Source organism: Neopsephotus bourkii, unplaced genomic scaffold (genome assembly GCF_033783945.1).
Source record: "Neopsephotus bourkii isolate Nb327-2 ecotype Australia unplaced genomic scaffold, CSIRO-AGI_Nbou_v1 NB_1749, whole genome shotgun sequence".
Classification (NCBI taxonomy): Eukaryota; Metazoa; Chordata; class Aves; order Psittaciformes; family Psittacidae; genus Neopsephotus; species Neopsephotus bourkii.
The window spans coordinates 4037283-4052065 of NW_026902223.1; the positions used below are offsets into that span (position 1 = coordinate 4037283).

Below are 14783 nucleotides of genomic sequence, written 5' to 3' on the forward strand. Positions count from 1 at the left end.
GCGTTGCCCAACGGCCGCTCGCGAGCCCGCGTCACGTGAGGGCGGTGAGCGGGTCCCCGCTCCGCCCCTTTTCCCTTCTCCCCGCCCTCCCCGGAGAGCCAGGTCACGTGCCCGCGGAGCCACGCCCACACACCTCTGCCTCGCTGTCAGTCCGGTTTTCGCGCCGCGGCGCGGAGACGGGCGGGGCTCGTGACGTCAGGCGGGTTGGGCACGGGGCGCGAAGAGGGACAGTATTTGCCGCGCCGCGGCCGCCCGGGGCCCTGTGGTAGCGCGCGCCTCGCTGGACGCCATGTCACCCGCGGCCCCTCGCAGGCCGCTGCCGCCGCCGCCCGCCCCGCTGGCTCCCCGCTGCGCTCGCAGCTCCGCCCCGCGGGGCACGGCGCCCGGATGTGCGGCCCTTCCGGCGGCGAGGCCCGCCCGCCGTCCTGTACCGCCCCGCCCCGCGGGGTGCCTCGCCGCCGTGGCTACCCATGGAGGCCGACGCGGAGGCCGAGGTGCGGTTCCTCTTGGAAGAGGCTCGGGAGAGCATCGAGGCGGCGCGGAGCTACCGGCGGGAGCTGGAGCAGCGGCTGCGGGGGCTGCACCAGGCGCGGAAGCAGGTGGAGAGGCGGGACGGGACGGGACGGGACTGCCCGGGCGAGCGGTGGCCCCGGGGCTCTCCGGCAGTGCTCACCGCCTGCCCCGCGGGGCGGCCGCGGTCAGTGAGCCTGCCCCGGGCAGCGGCGGGGCCGCTTCTCTCCCGGCGTGTTTATCCGTGTCTGCAGGGTGCCGGAGCTCGCCTCGGGCGTGCAGGGAAGAAGGAGGGCGGGGGCTGGGGCGGGTGGTGCTGCCTTGGCCGCCGCTTGTCGCCTCGGTGAGTGCTGGTGGCGGAGGAAGGACGCGGGGATGGGCAGGTACAGAAAGTGTCGGGAAGAAGCGGTGCGTGTGTTGCTGACCAGAGCCGGGCTTAATGGGGTCACAGGGAGGCGTCCTAGGCAAGAATAGAGGTGCTTTAAGTGAACTGTTTTCCAAGGCAGTTGGGATGCTAGCCTATATTGTAAAGGCAGCACCATGCCTGTCTTCTTCTCACATCTAAAGGACACCCGTCTAGGCAAGTTGCTCTAATCGGTCACTATCCTGAACTCTGCTGTGCCCATGCACCAAGCCCCGTGGCTCACGTACTCTGTGGGTCACGTCCAAGTGTTGCCAGCATTCCAGGTTAGCTTGTTTTTCTGCAGCTGTGCACTGGAACCACAGGAGGGTTTTCACTGGGACTGGTAACCCACCCACCCACCCCATGCTGGAGATGTGTGCTGAGATAGGCTAATGTGGGTAGGGAGATTGCAGGGAGCCCGTGGAGGGCTGGCTTCTCTGCTGAGACATCCTCCAAGGCTTGTAGTTTCTGTAGACTGGAGCCAATGCCTGACTGTCTTCAGTTTCAGTTCTGCAAGGAGTAAATAACCCCCCCAGAACTAAACTCAGAGGATGCATTTGGGGTGACCTGATAATTTTTCTGAAGCAGATTCCATTAGCAGAGAGATCTGCTATAAATCTGCCAGGGTAGTGCCCTGCTGCCGGGTGAATGTGTGCGATCGCTGCACATCAAATTAGTCATCTTGCAAACCACAAGCTACTTAAGAAAATGAACTGGTCATGACTGTCTTTAATCCAAACCTTGTCGTCTCGGAGTGTTTCCTGATAATCAAAATGCACTGGGAGGGAGCCAGTTTGCCTCTCTGCATTGGCTGGGAGTGCTTATTTAGCTTACCTTGCTTTCCTTTTAATCCTTGCTGGAATTGCTTTGCTCGTGTGCGTGTTTCTGTTTTCCCTCTTCCCATCCTCATGACCACGTGCTGTTTTGTCTGCGAAGAATCAGCCAGGCAACACATCCAAGAATTCCCGGTGTGCAGAAGTGCTGGATGTCCTTGACTGGGGTTCAGATAGCGGAAGCTTTATTATTTGGGGGCTGGTGGGCTGATGTAATAGGAAAGGCGGCAAACTTCACACTGCTCTGTGTGCTCAGGGACTTGCATTTCCTCTTCTGCGTAGCCAGTGCTATCTGTAAGCCTGCGGCTTCCTTGTTGAGGTTGTGTGTGCATGCAGTGGAGGTAATGGGCTCAGAGAAGTGCCTGTTCTGTCTCCTTCCACCCCACCCCTTCGTGAAGCTAAATACTTCCTTTTTTCCTAAGCGCTGAAATAACAAGAGAAGGGAAACCGAGCTGGGTGGCAGCTGCGGAGCTTCATGACTATTACTTGAAGAGGAAAATAGTTTTACCTACCCAGAGAGCTTCCTGTGTCAGTTGTCTGTACTTCTAAAGGTCTAGAAATGACGTGTAAGGCCATGCGCATGTTGCGGCGTTTCCCTGTGTCTGTGACTTAGAAGAGTTGTTCACTGGGAGATGCTTGCTTCTGGCTGTTGCATCTTTAGCTCAGGGGTGTTCAAATGCGTTTTCTTCCCTAAAAGTCAGATTCAGCAAGTTCGCAACCATTTTAATAAGCACTTGCAGAAACTTCTGTGGTCTGGCTCTTCCTGAATCAAACCACCCTTGCTGTGCACCCTGCCCTGTGACCCTGGAGCACAGACAAATCAGAGGTGGCTATTTGGAAAAGAAAATGTAAAGAAAGCAGTTTACAAGGATTTTAAAAGTCCAGTAAAATGACAGGACCTGGGGAAGTGCTTCTAGGTCTTCTAAAAGCCTGGTGTCTTCTTTCCAATGAGGATTAGCTGCGTATGATGGCAGAGTGGGGTTTGAGCAGGATTGCAGCAGTTTTTCAGGGTGGGAGGGTGAAGACCTACTTTGGACTTTTCTGACAAGAAGAATTCCTTGATTGAAGTACACAGTTTGTGTTTGCCTTAGTTAATATGCTCTTCTCTTTGTCCAGGCTAGTTTCTTTGCCTCCTTCCCTGCTATATGTGTACTAAAAATGACTACACTGGTTTAACTGCCCATGGTCCTTTTTTAAAGCTGACTTCACACACAGCTTTTCTCCAGCAGATGCAGATGAGGTTGTTCAGAAAAATAGAAGATGTGCATGGCCTTTGCCTCTATCCTGAATCCTTCTTTCCTGTTAACCCGAATTTAGATCAGAGAAAGTGCAACATTGACCAGAGATGTACTTGAGCAACATTTTAATGATTTGAAAGGGACCCTGAAGAAGCTGTTGGATGAGCGCCTGATGTCACTGCTGCAGGAAGTGGATGCTATAGAACAAGAGAGCATCAAACCCTTGGATGAATGCCAGAAGCTAATAGAGCATGGGGTTAATACAGCTGATGATCTGCTCCGGGAAGGTAAGGCAGCACCTAAGCAGTTACCTTCCCTGCTAAGTGTGGTTACGTTCACTGTTGATGGGAAACATGAAGGATGAAATGGCCACTGTATGGGGGGGAAAGAATCTCCAAAAAGTCTGAGGATGAGGCAGACAATAATGGACATTTGGAATATTACTGTAAAGGCCAGTTTGTGCCTTGCTGATGCTAAATACTTAGCCAGAAAAGAATGTCACTCTTGCCTGTTTTCCCCACGCTGGAGAACCTACTGGGAGCATGTCTGAGCCATGAGTATGTTGGCAGTTTCCTTGCATTGTTCTCATGTCTCAACTTTAACTTTCTTTCGACATGATCTCAGTTTTGTGAACTAAAGGGCACTGAGCAGTCTCCCATGAGGAGGAAATGTACCAGCTTCCACTGGGATATGGGCTCTGTGCTGGAAGAGCAGGTTGTGGGAGCTCTGTGCTCCTGTCCACTGCAGTAGTGGCAGCATTTAAGAACTGATCTGGTTGTTTTCCTAGCACCACAACCTCTGGGACAGCTGAGAGTCACCTTGTTCTTGTTTTAAATGTCAAGTTACTGAATCACAGGGTGTTTGCCTGTGTTTTGTATGAGATCTCATGAGAGCCTGACTAGCTGTGCACTTGTATCTCGTGGGTCACTGTTCCCTCTGTAGCAGTACTGTTGCTAAGTCGTCAAACCAAGCAGGCATTGCATCTGAGTCAGAGAGGAGTTAAGCCTCCATGCTTATTAAGCCTCCTGCTGCCAATTATGATGTATGCTTTTCTTCAGAGATCTGTAGCATTTGTAATCCTCCATTTGGAAAAGGACTGAGCTTGCTTATGTTGTAAATTACCCTAAAGCCATCAGATAGGAGAAGGGACCATAAATCTCTGTAAGCTGAAGTGTGGGATGCTACTTTATATGGAAAGCCTATGAAAAGATTTATATTTATCTCTACACTTTAATGCATGGATGATGCCCTTCATTCTGACAATAGTCACAATTAAATTGTAGCAAACAGAACATGCTTGAAGTGATTTTTTGCTTTTAAGCTCCTGCTATTTTATTTTTGATGGGTGAAGGTGCTTTGCTTTTTTCTTCCCTTAAAGCAGGTGGAGGAGGGGATTAATAATCCTCATTTCTGGCATCCGAGCCCAGTTCTGCTACCGTGTGAGACCTGAGGCAAAGTGTTACATCTGCTATGGGTGTGTCTACAGGAAGCTTTGAGAGCTTCAGAAGTTGTTGGATAGGCTTTATATAGTTAACTCTAATTGTGTTTTCTAGCTTAGAGTCTAGCAGGAGTGCTGAGAACGCTTCATGTGTAATTGGTCGTTCGTGTCAGAACTGGTTACTCTTTGAAGCAAAAACTGCCTGTCTTGGACATTGTCTCATTAGGAATGTTTTTATTCCAGGAGAGAGTGCGGTCCATGGAGATGTGGGGCAGCAGAATGAGAAACTTTGCATCTTTACAAAAAAAGCTTTACAGATTCAGCTAGATAGGTAAGATACTGACACACCGAGGGGACCCGAGGCAGTGGCACAAGTGCCCTTCTTGTATAGAGGATCTTTTCTCCTTTGAAACAAAAGCCTTCTGCTCTGTTGCCTTAAAAGGCTCATTAGAGGTGTTACTGTCCTGTTTGTTTCATAGACTTGGATGGGCCTGGCAGTCACAGAATGGAGTGGTATTCAACCTCCATATGTTCTGTAGAAATATAGGCTGTTTATTTGTGAACGATGAAACTGCTCCTTGTGGAACAGCCTGTATTTCAGAGTATTTACTGAGAAACAGTCTGGTTAGGGCTGAAACACAATGTTTTCCGAGTCTTTTCAGTTTGAAATGCACATGCCAATTTCTGCAGCTGTTCTCCCCTTGCAAATCTGCACAAACTCAAGTGTATAGATGAAATATGAATTTGTAGCAGCAGGCCCCTTCCATTACAACAAACTTTCCTTTCTCAGCTTACCAGAAGTGCCCTCCTTGGTCGACGTGCCTTGTTTATCTGCCCAGTTGGATGACTGCCTTCTTACTATATTGAAAAATCAAATATTCAGACATGGAACTGTGGCATCTCGCCCGCCTGTACAGCTGGAGGAATTTGTTGAGAAGCCTGGAGGTATTTTAGTCCGATGGTGTAAGGTGGGTAAAATATCCTCGGTGAAAATCATTCGGAATTCAGTTTTGTTGAAAGATGCTGAAAAAGCCACTTTGATTCTGGGTTCTCTGCTGCCTTTGAAAGAATAATCAACTTCAGTGTAGTTAGAAACCTTAGAAGAGATTTTTGCGGTGGTGGCCCCATTTAAAGGCAAGATTATCTAGTGATGTTGTGGTTGGCACTGGGGTTTGTGCCTGCTTGGCAGGGACACTTGTGTGCGAGACTCTTGCTGTTGGGCTCTACCTGCTCCTATCTGTGGGCAGAAAGGGCTGACACACCAGTGCACCTCTCCCTCGCAGTCTGCTTTCCTGAGTGTGGAAAGTCGGGGAGGACAGCTGAAGGCACTGCTACCCCATGCTTAAGCAAGTGCCAGGTGCTGAACAAGCAGGAAACAACTCCTTCATATACCCTTCTCACTAAACAAACACCAGGGTGTGATCTATCTGTGATGATGATGTACAAACGAGGCCAAGAAACCCTGGTGTGTGTGTTTCTGACAGGTGATTCACAAGTAGCCATTTGTGCTGTGGAAGCAAGTGCTTTGTCTGTGTGGCAATAACAGACTGAACTTCTTTTGCTGGGGTGATGCTTTTGTTCCCTTTGAAGACTCTTTAGCAGACCCAGGATGAGGCTGAGCCTGTTCTGTTCTGTTTTTACCCCTACGCATGTTTGTGTTTTTAGGGTGGTTCAGTAGATAGAAAGAGAAAGTATTTTAATACAGGCATTAGCCAGTCAAGTAGCTTTTCAACACCCAAAAATTATTTTGGGGTAAATCACTGCTGTGCTCTGATGTGGTTTAGTTGTTGTTGGACAGCTCTACACTCCTTGGCAGCATTGTACGAACTTGTTCTAGCAACAGCCAGCGGTTGGTCAGCCGCCCTTACCTTGTGAAGGACGTGGACTGAGACTGTAAAGCCATAGGCACTGTTGTCACATGTGGTCTGATTTTCTGTGCTATAGAGGAGTTCGCTGAAATTGGCCATGTCCATTGGAGAGTAGAGCTGTGGAGGGTTGGTTTTTTGTGGGGGAGGCTATGGGGATGATAATCTTCTGAATTTCTTCTGCAAATTTGTCTTCAGCTTTTGGCTAAAGGATGTTGTTATATCTCTGCTAGATTGAAAAGCCTTCTGTTAAATGCTACTTCTCTACATACTTTTAAACTGTAATTGAATAATTCTTACAGTTCTCTTTGTATTAGTTGGTTGAGACTGATCCTCTTTTCTGTAAGACATGCTTTCTGCTCCTTAACACCTTGTGACTCTGAGTCGCCTTTGATGGCTTCCTGCAGCACTAGCTGAATATGTGCCACTTCGGGGGCAAAAGGAAAGAAAAGAGGGGGTCCTTTACTAATGCAATAAATGTCTCTGTAGGTGGATGAGGACTTCATACCGCAAGATTACCGGCTGCAGTATCGGAAGGGGACTGCCGCTCACTTTGAAGATGTGTATGTTGGCTCGGAGACAGAGTTCGTGGTGCTGCACATTGACCCCAATGTTGATTACCAGTTCAGAGTCTGTGCCCGAAGAGATGGGCGGCAGGAGTGGAGCCCATGGAGTGTTCCTCAGATTGGCTCTACCACGCTAGTGCCCCATGGTACTATTTCCTTGCTGTCCATCTTCATCATAAGCCTGTGTCATCAGTGCAGCACTCCTAAAGCTCTGTAGCTGCATGACTTAAGGAGCTGCTTTGTGTATGGTGGTGGGGTGTCCTTAGCTATTGTGTGTGTGTGTGTGTAAGGTATGATGAACTCCTTTTATCCTACCATTTAGCCTTTGCTTCCTAGTGTGAGGGATAGGTAGTGAGCCTTTGCAGCAGGTAGCTCATTGCTTAGCCTTGGAAAGCATCAGTGAGCCAGAAGCAAAGCATTTTCTTTTCTTTCTCTCTCACCCCTACCTAAGCATGTTTTGATGGCTGCAGTCTCACAACAAGCTTTTGTCCTGGAGAGATAAAACCCCACATTTTGTCTTCATGCAGATTTGGACAGTGGGTAATGAAGGTTTTCCTTTGCCTACAGTACGGCTTCAGGGAGTGCAGCAAAGAGTGAACTTCTGCTGAACTCTGTGAGCTGGGAAATACTTTTTGTAATTGCAAATCGTTTGAAAAAGAGATCTCTCCTTGAGAGGCACCAAATCAGCCCCTGTGCTTACCATAGCTTAAGCTTTGTATGAAGTGATTGAGTGGCCACTGTGACTGACTTGATTCTGCACAGACAGTAGGGAGTTGAGTTGAGGTTCATGCTTCTCATGCCTTTATTCTTTTCCCTGTTTTCTCCTTTGAAGAATGGACAACTGGTTTGGAGGGATACAGCCTGAGCAGCCGGAGAAACATCGCACTTCGAAATGATGCCCAGTCCTGTGGGGTGCTCTACTCCAAAGCTCCTACTTATTTCTGTGGGCAAACATTAACATTCAGGCAAGTACTTCCTGGGGAGCTGTTGTCTGGTGCATCTCCTGTGAGCTGTTACATCTGAAGTGCATGTAAACCTGAGTCATGATGTGTGTGTGAGTTTATATCAGCTCAGCCCCAGCCAAGGTAGTGTGTCTGGGTGAAGTCTGAACTTCCCTCTCTTTATACTTCCTGTCTCTTTAGGAAAACACCTGATGTTTTTGTAGGACCTACACCTGTCTAAAACAGCAAGAAGTGAACTCCAGAGGGATGCTAAAATACAGCCCATGCTGAGCAAATCTGTGGAATGTTGAGCTTCCTTGAGTGTTGCAGCAGCTGTTACTGGCTGGTCAGATGTCAGTGGAGGTTTGCCACTGGTTCTTTTTAACCTTGTGTCAGTGGGTACTTTCCTTCCCAGACTGTCCACAAGCTCTGAAGACTTTGAACTTAAAAGCATTTTATGTGCTGTTGGGACAGATAAGGATGACAGTCTGGCACTGATGTCCTTAACATCTGAGGTAAATAGCGCTGATCAAACTACTGCTTGAAACTGGCATTAGAATATCCTGAGTGGAGAAGGGATCTGGTGAAGTTCAGTTTGACAAAGAACGTGATTTAAAAACCTCAGCAGCTTTGCTGCCTGAGATGCTGCTGTTTAATGGGGTATGAGGAATGTCCTTGTGGCTATGTTAGTTGTAATTACAGACCTCAGAGCCTCTGAAGCTCTATCCCATCTTTCTCTGGTTAAATAAAACTACTTGCTGTACAGTAGGCAAGCCTCAAAGGCAATTTAAGGGGGCTGTTAATGGTATTTTTGTAACTTATTCCATGGTGGTTTATTTTTCCCTTCCTGGTAATGAATTATCCTGGGACGGTTGTAGTATGCGGGTGTATTCGGTTGCCTGTGTGAGAGGGGATAAAAGGATCTAAAGTTTTTATTTGAAATCTGTTGCTGGATTTGACATCTCTTGGCTCTGAAATGCCTGTGAAATTAAAGGCAGAGCTTTGAGGTTTCCCTTGGTTCTGTTTCAGACCAATGCCTTTTATCTGTTTTTATTGGTAGCACATGTAAGTCTTTTGCCGTACATTTTGGTAACGTGGACTCCTCTCGAAGAGGGGATTGTTTTAGGATGGCAGAGCACTGAGAACCCCATGTCCACAAGAACTGTAATGACACAATCTTGAGACTGAAGATGACCTCAAGTATTGGTTGTGCTCCTCGTCCAAGAGTAGCTTCTTGTTTGCAAGTGTGAGGTTTTGCACTACAGGGAGGTGTAGTACTTTGTGTTCGGCTTTCTCCATCTGTTGAAGCAAAAGTGTATTCACAGGGGGGTAAGCGGCTTTTCAGAGCAAACCAAGCAAGCAAGGTTCATGTTACAGATGTTTGTAGAGCAGCTTTGTCTTCTTGTGTGTTCAGGACGTGGGCAGCTCATCAGCAAAAAGTGAAGCTGTGATGAACACAATGCTTTGTATCCGCTCCTTAAAGACAGACTGCTTCAGTTGTTCTCTGAGGGTGAGGCACTTGGATGAGTTGTAGGAAAACATCATTGCTTTAAGTCAAGGCTCATCCTGTTTCTTTGCAGCCTTCAGGGAGCTGCCCTTAGGAAAGGGAATGATTCTCCCCAGTGACCTGCTCTGCAGCTCTCTCTGAAGCTTTTGCTTGTAGCGGGGAGCCAGGCTTCTGGCCAGGCTGGTGACTGGGATCATCCAGCAGCAGCCTTGTGAAGATCACACTGACTGTCAGTAACCCACCCCAGCTCTACTGAGAGCTAATGCAGAGAAAGTGTGTGTGTGATCACCCCCAGCTTTACTTCTGTGTGCCCTGAGACAAATGGAAACTGGTGGTGGTTGAACTGGTTTGGGGTCTGTGTGCAGCAGTGGCAGAGGCAAGGTTTTGCTCTGCAGCATGGGAAGTGGTGAGAAGGGATTTGAACAGCGTAATGTTCTCCTGAGCATTGTTCTACCACACAGTGTGGATACAGATTGATAGAATTCCTACTTTTTAATGGGTTTATAATTAGGTTTTTCTGATCATTCTTGTGACTGTACAATTATTTCCACCCCAAACTCAAGAAAGGCTCCTTTAACTAGGGATGGAATGAATTAATGTTCACATTAGGCACAAAGTTGACAGCTCAGTAACTGCTTATGAAGCCTCCCCAATAACTCAGCAGAGTTTAAAATCTAGACTAAAGTACCAAAATGAATTTGAAATCTCCTTTAAAGTTGTTTTGGGCAAATGCTGTGGATCACTTCCAAAGTGATCCACTTCTTGGATTTTCCTTTTTCCCCACTGCTTTTTAGTACAAGGCTTTTGCTATCCCAGTGACGTTCCCAGGGGACTGAAAAACCTAATGGAGTGCAAAAGTAAAACATGGTTCCAATTTTATCTTCCCTGTTTGCCTTGAAAGAGTTAACCCATTGTGTCCCAGACTGCTGCCCAGTTTAATTTCCAGCTCTGAAAAGCTTCTGCTGAAGTTTTCCTTCATAACCACCATCGGTGCTGTTCTCTCAAGCTGTAATGACATGAAAGAACCAGTTTTACTTTCTAGAAAGGACCGTTCTGAGTTTCCTGAGTCACTCATCTCTCTGCTATGATTTAGCACCTTAGAGAGACAGCAGTACAAGAGGAATGACTCAAACACAGAAGAGCCCTTTAGTGTACAAAGTGCAGCCCTGCTCTGCTGCTAAAGCCCAAAGGGAGCTGCATCCCAGGGCACTTGCACAGCTTGTGTTCAGAAATTCTTTCCCAGGACCAAAATCTGAAGTGCAGCTGAGCAGAAGCCAGGCTCGTAAATGCTCTTCTCGACACTGGCTGGAGTACACGGTTGCCCCAGGCTGATTTAGTAAACCCAAACAACAACAAAAACTTCCCAAACTCAGTAAGCCACCACCACCAGAACACATCAACCTTCCACCTTACCCCTTTGCAGCGGGGCTGAAACACCCCTGTTTCAGTCACGCTCTTAAACACTTGCTGGAACAACAGCTGACTTACCCTTATATGTGATGCTGACCAGCAGTCTGGTGTAGATGATGGTAGATGGCAGTTTTGTGCTTACTGGTTGTTTAAGACAACTGGAAGTTGTTCCAGATGACTCTAAGCTGCAACAGTGGAGAATTTAATTAAATATCAATGGAGGTTTGCAGGAAGCAGACTGATGTTTTGTACAGGTTGACAGTGGAGCTGTTGGGAAAGCTGGTAGGACTTCAGTAGGGATCTCCCCAAGAGGGTGGGTGAATCTGCTGGAAGCCCAGGAGCATGCACAGAGGTCTGGTGTGGCAGGGTGTGACTGGCTGGGTTTCACTGTGTGTTGTCATTCAAAGTTTCAGGGTTTGACTTGCCTTTTTGCTTGGTAGAATTGAAACCGTGGGACAGCCAGACAGACGGGACAGCCTGGGAGTGTGTGTGGAGCAGCAGAACGGCTGCGATTCCCTGCAGCGGGACAAAGCCGTGTGCATTAGCACAAATGGTGAGTGAATTGTGTAATGAAGAATGTGGTACTTTGTATTTCCCAAAACCTGTGGCCCCTGGTTACTTACACCCCTGGGTCACATATGAGCAACTTCATCCAGCTTTTACGTACATACTGCTTGTGCAGTTAAAATCTTCAGTGAGATCTTGGATCAACTTTTCCTGCTTGCAGTTACTGAAACCTGTTTGATGTCACAAAAAGGAGCAGGGCAGGGTTATTTTCCTTTCCTACTTGCCTGCAAAAACCAGGGAGACACAGTTATTACATGTTAGCACGTACACAAAGGGAGCAATAATATTTGCTGTCTGGACTGTTTCAGGGGCAGTGTTTGTAAATGGGAAAGAGATGACAAACCAGCTGCCTGCTGTTACTTCTGGATCGACAGTGACATTTGACATGGAAGTGGTGCACTTGGGGCCTTCCAGCAACGAGGGAGGAAACTTCAAGCTCCGGGTAACCATTAGCTCCAACAACAGAGAAGTGGTCTTTGACTGGGTACTTGATCAGTGCTGTGGCTCTCTGTACTTTGGATGTTCATTTTCATACCCAGGCTGGAAAGTTTTGGTGTTCTAGCAGTGAGTAAAGGGATTTTTGTTCTTGCTGTAATGTGTAATGTTAAAACCTGGGTTTCTAGTTGTTGTTTGGCATCAACAAGTTGTTAACAAAACCCTGTCCTTATACTACTTGAACTCCACTATATTGTACTTCCTACTGGATTGATTCATTTAAACAATTGTGAAACATTGGATTTGTCACTCTAGAAAAAGTTAGAAACAGGCATTTGCATAGGCAGATTAACTTAAGCAGTCCACCAGCCCTTTCCCTTTTCTCCTCCAGACTTGACTTTTGTCAGTATTTTGTTGTACTCTAGTCTCAGGGTACGTGTGTTGTGTAGAATTAACTCTGCTTAATGCTGCTTAATGCTGTGAAATAAGCCTGTAACCATTTAGGAGGTGAAGGGGTGGTAAGGGACCAAAGTTTTATTTATACCACTCAGAACAAGCACAGTATTTAGAGCAGCAATGCCCTGCTATGCTTCCTTGTGCACAATGCTGCCTTAACTGTATGAAGGGACAGTGGGTTCTGCATGCGACAGCCCTTTCTTCCACACACGGTACTGTTCATTCCTCCAGAGCAAGGACTTCTGAGCCATAATGTGTGTTTAAATATGTAGCCAGTCTGTTAATGTCTCACTTAAGTGCCTGATTCCCAGATATTTCTTGAACTGTTGTTCACTTGGAATATAGTTTTCTAGAGTAGTTCCTGGTGATGCTAACATCAGCTTGATGTGGATGCTCGCTTCAGACTAGACCAATACCTAGTGTAGGAATGTTATCCTTATCTGCTCCCAATGTCTTCCCTAGTTAAAGCTACCATCAGAGCAAGTCTTAGCAATTCAGTACTGAGGCATGATGTGCAGATTGGCAGCTGTGATTCCTCACAGAGTCCCTCTAAGACTTGGAGCCAACCTTCTTTCTATTGTCCAACTACAGACACCGTGGAAGTGCTGTTCTGATGTGCAGGATTCCTAGGAATAACTCACGTTTGTGTGCAATAGTGCAGGTTGATGATCTGAGCTGCCCCAGCAAGTTGGAGTTCCTGCTGGAGATCCACCTTGGGAGATAATGGAGATGGGTGCTGGGTATGGGCTTCAGCCAGACCCCGCTGCCACAGGTCTAGCTTGTGGCAGTCAGAATGGAACAGATGATGATAATTTACTCTCTCCTCCATGTAATAAGATGGAATAAGAAACTATGATTGATGAATTGACTTTGAATTCGGAAGTTACATAAAGTTACCACTATTTCCCTTAAGGAGCAACTAAGATTCAGAATGAGTCTAGCAAAGAGAGCCTATTCCTTGTCAAAAGATTGCAGTACTACTGCATTTAAATCCTGTTTCCAAGTGACACTCACTGGGGGTCATCTTACCTCAAGTTCAATTAAAATTAAATATATTTTAATAGGTTAGAATAGTGATATTTTTATACAACCTAGACAATCACTCTGGCCTTTCAGTGTTACCACACTGCATTAGCTTTCTACACTAGCATAAAAAGCCTGAATTTGCATTGGATGAGCATGCCCCATACTCACATTGTCAGTACAAAAAGATAAGTCATCCTGCTGCATATTTTCCCCAGAGGTACAAGAACTTCAGAATGGGGTTGGTATTTATACCAGTTACAGGAAAACAAATCGTGAGTAGATCCAGATGGATGCAAAGAGCTCACAGGACAGAGTGAGGGTGGAATTTCCTTTGAGACACAAAGTGAGGAAGACTGGGCACCTGCAGGTAAGATTATCCAGTGTCAGCAACAAAAAGCTTGCAGTATTATCAGTTCTTCAAGCTTCACTATTTCACTGTTGGGACATACAATACCAGCTGAGCCTGTACTTTCAGGGGGAAGAGTTACCCTGTGAGGACTATTTTCAACTACTTTTAAAATACAGTTCTTTTCCTGTAGCCAGGATCAAACAGTACCAGTCCTGTTCAGAGAGGCTGGCACTCCAGCTTGCAGCCAACCTAAATCTTGCTCCACTTATTAATGCTGGTAATTTCATTTCCTGCTGGTAATGTTACTTACTTCAGGTGTCAGGTACTAGTTGTAACTTAGTACTTCTACCATATGAAAGGAAAATAGTGAATATCTACACTTGGGAGGTACCAGCAGGTCAGGTACCTTTTCATCTGCATTTGGAGGAGCATCAGACTTGATTCTGCAGGATATTTACTTGCATATTAGAAAATAAAGCTTAAGCCTTGAATTCAGGTACTTCCAGAGGTGGTAACACTGTGACAGTTCATTCAGAATATATATATGAAGCAGCCTGACATGACTGTGAAGGGCTGGAGGAGGCCCCTGCTGCTCCCCTGGGGAGCAGAGGATGGCAATAGAAGTAGTTTCTCTGACTTCAGTCTTTAGCTGTTGTGTGTTCACCAAGGGCAGCTGCCACTAGGAGTTGGTTTGGGGTTTCTCTTGGGGTTATTTGTTGTTAACATAGCACAAGCCTAACTGTCCAAACTGCAGATCAGGTACTGCTCAGCCACCCCTTAGTGCTGCACCTTTTAAACCTGTGAGGGGTAAAGACTCAGGGCAAGAGTAATAAAGTACAAAGTACATAAATAAAGAAGCAGAAGAAGCTTGAGTGAGAAGGGGTGAGATTCTGCTCTTCCACAGCAGAGTTCAGCTGGACACAAAACTTGCCCCTTCCTTTAGTTTTCCACCTCTAGCCCTTGGAGCCTTGCAAGGAGCAGAGTGCTGTGTGTGAAATGCAGTCCTGAAAGTGTTCTCTTAAGCTGGTGCATTCACTTACCTCAACCAAGGATTCTGTGTCAAGTGAAAGTTGAGTTTTTTAAATAAAGTTTTATCCCTCAGTGGTGTGGGGTCTGTCTCGTTATTTATGGGGTATGAGCGTTGCTGCATTCTAATAGCATAAACACATGGATTCTGTAGCCCTGCAGGCAGTGTTAAGAGCTTCTGTTCCTCAGAAATCCCACTTACTTTGTTCCAGG

The 14783-nt window shown here is 46.9% G+C and overlaps 1 protein-coding gene across 1 annotated transcript; it reads left to right on the forward strand.

The window, feature by feature from the left end:
* The first annotated feature begins 387 nt into the window (after positions 1-387).
* Positions 388-14647, forward strand: CRLF3 (cytokine receptor like factor 3). Its single transcript, XM_061377016.1, is given in 9 exon segments — positions 388-426; positions 429-599; positions 3064-3271; positions 4666-4753; positions 5213-5390; positions 6777-6999; positions 7686-7818; positions 11152-11264; positions 11587-14647. Coding segments are annotated over 9 exon segments (1407 nt in total). The 3' UTR covers positions 11841-14647.
* Positions 14648-14783: the final 136 nt, after the last annotated feature.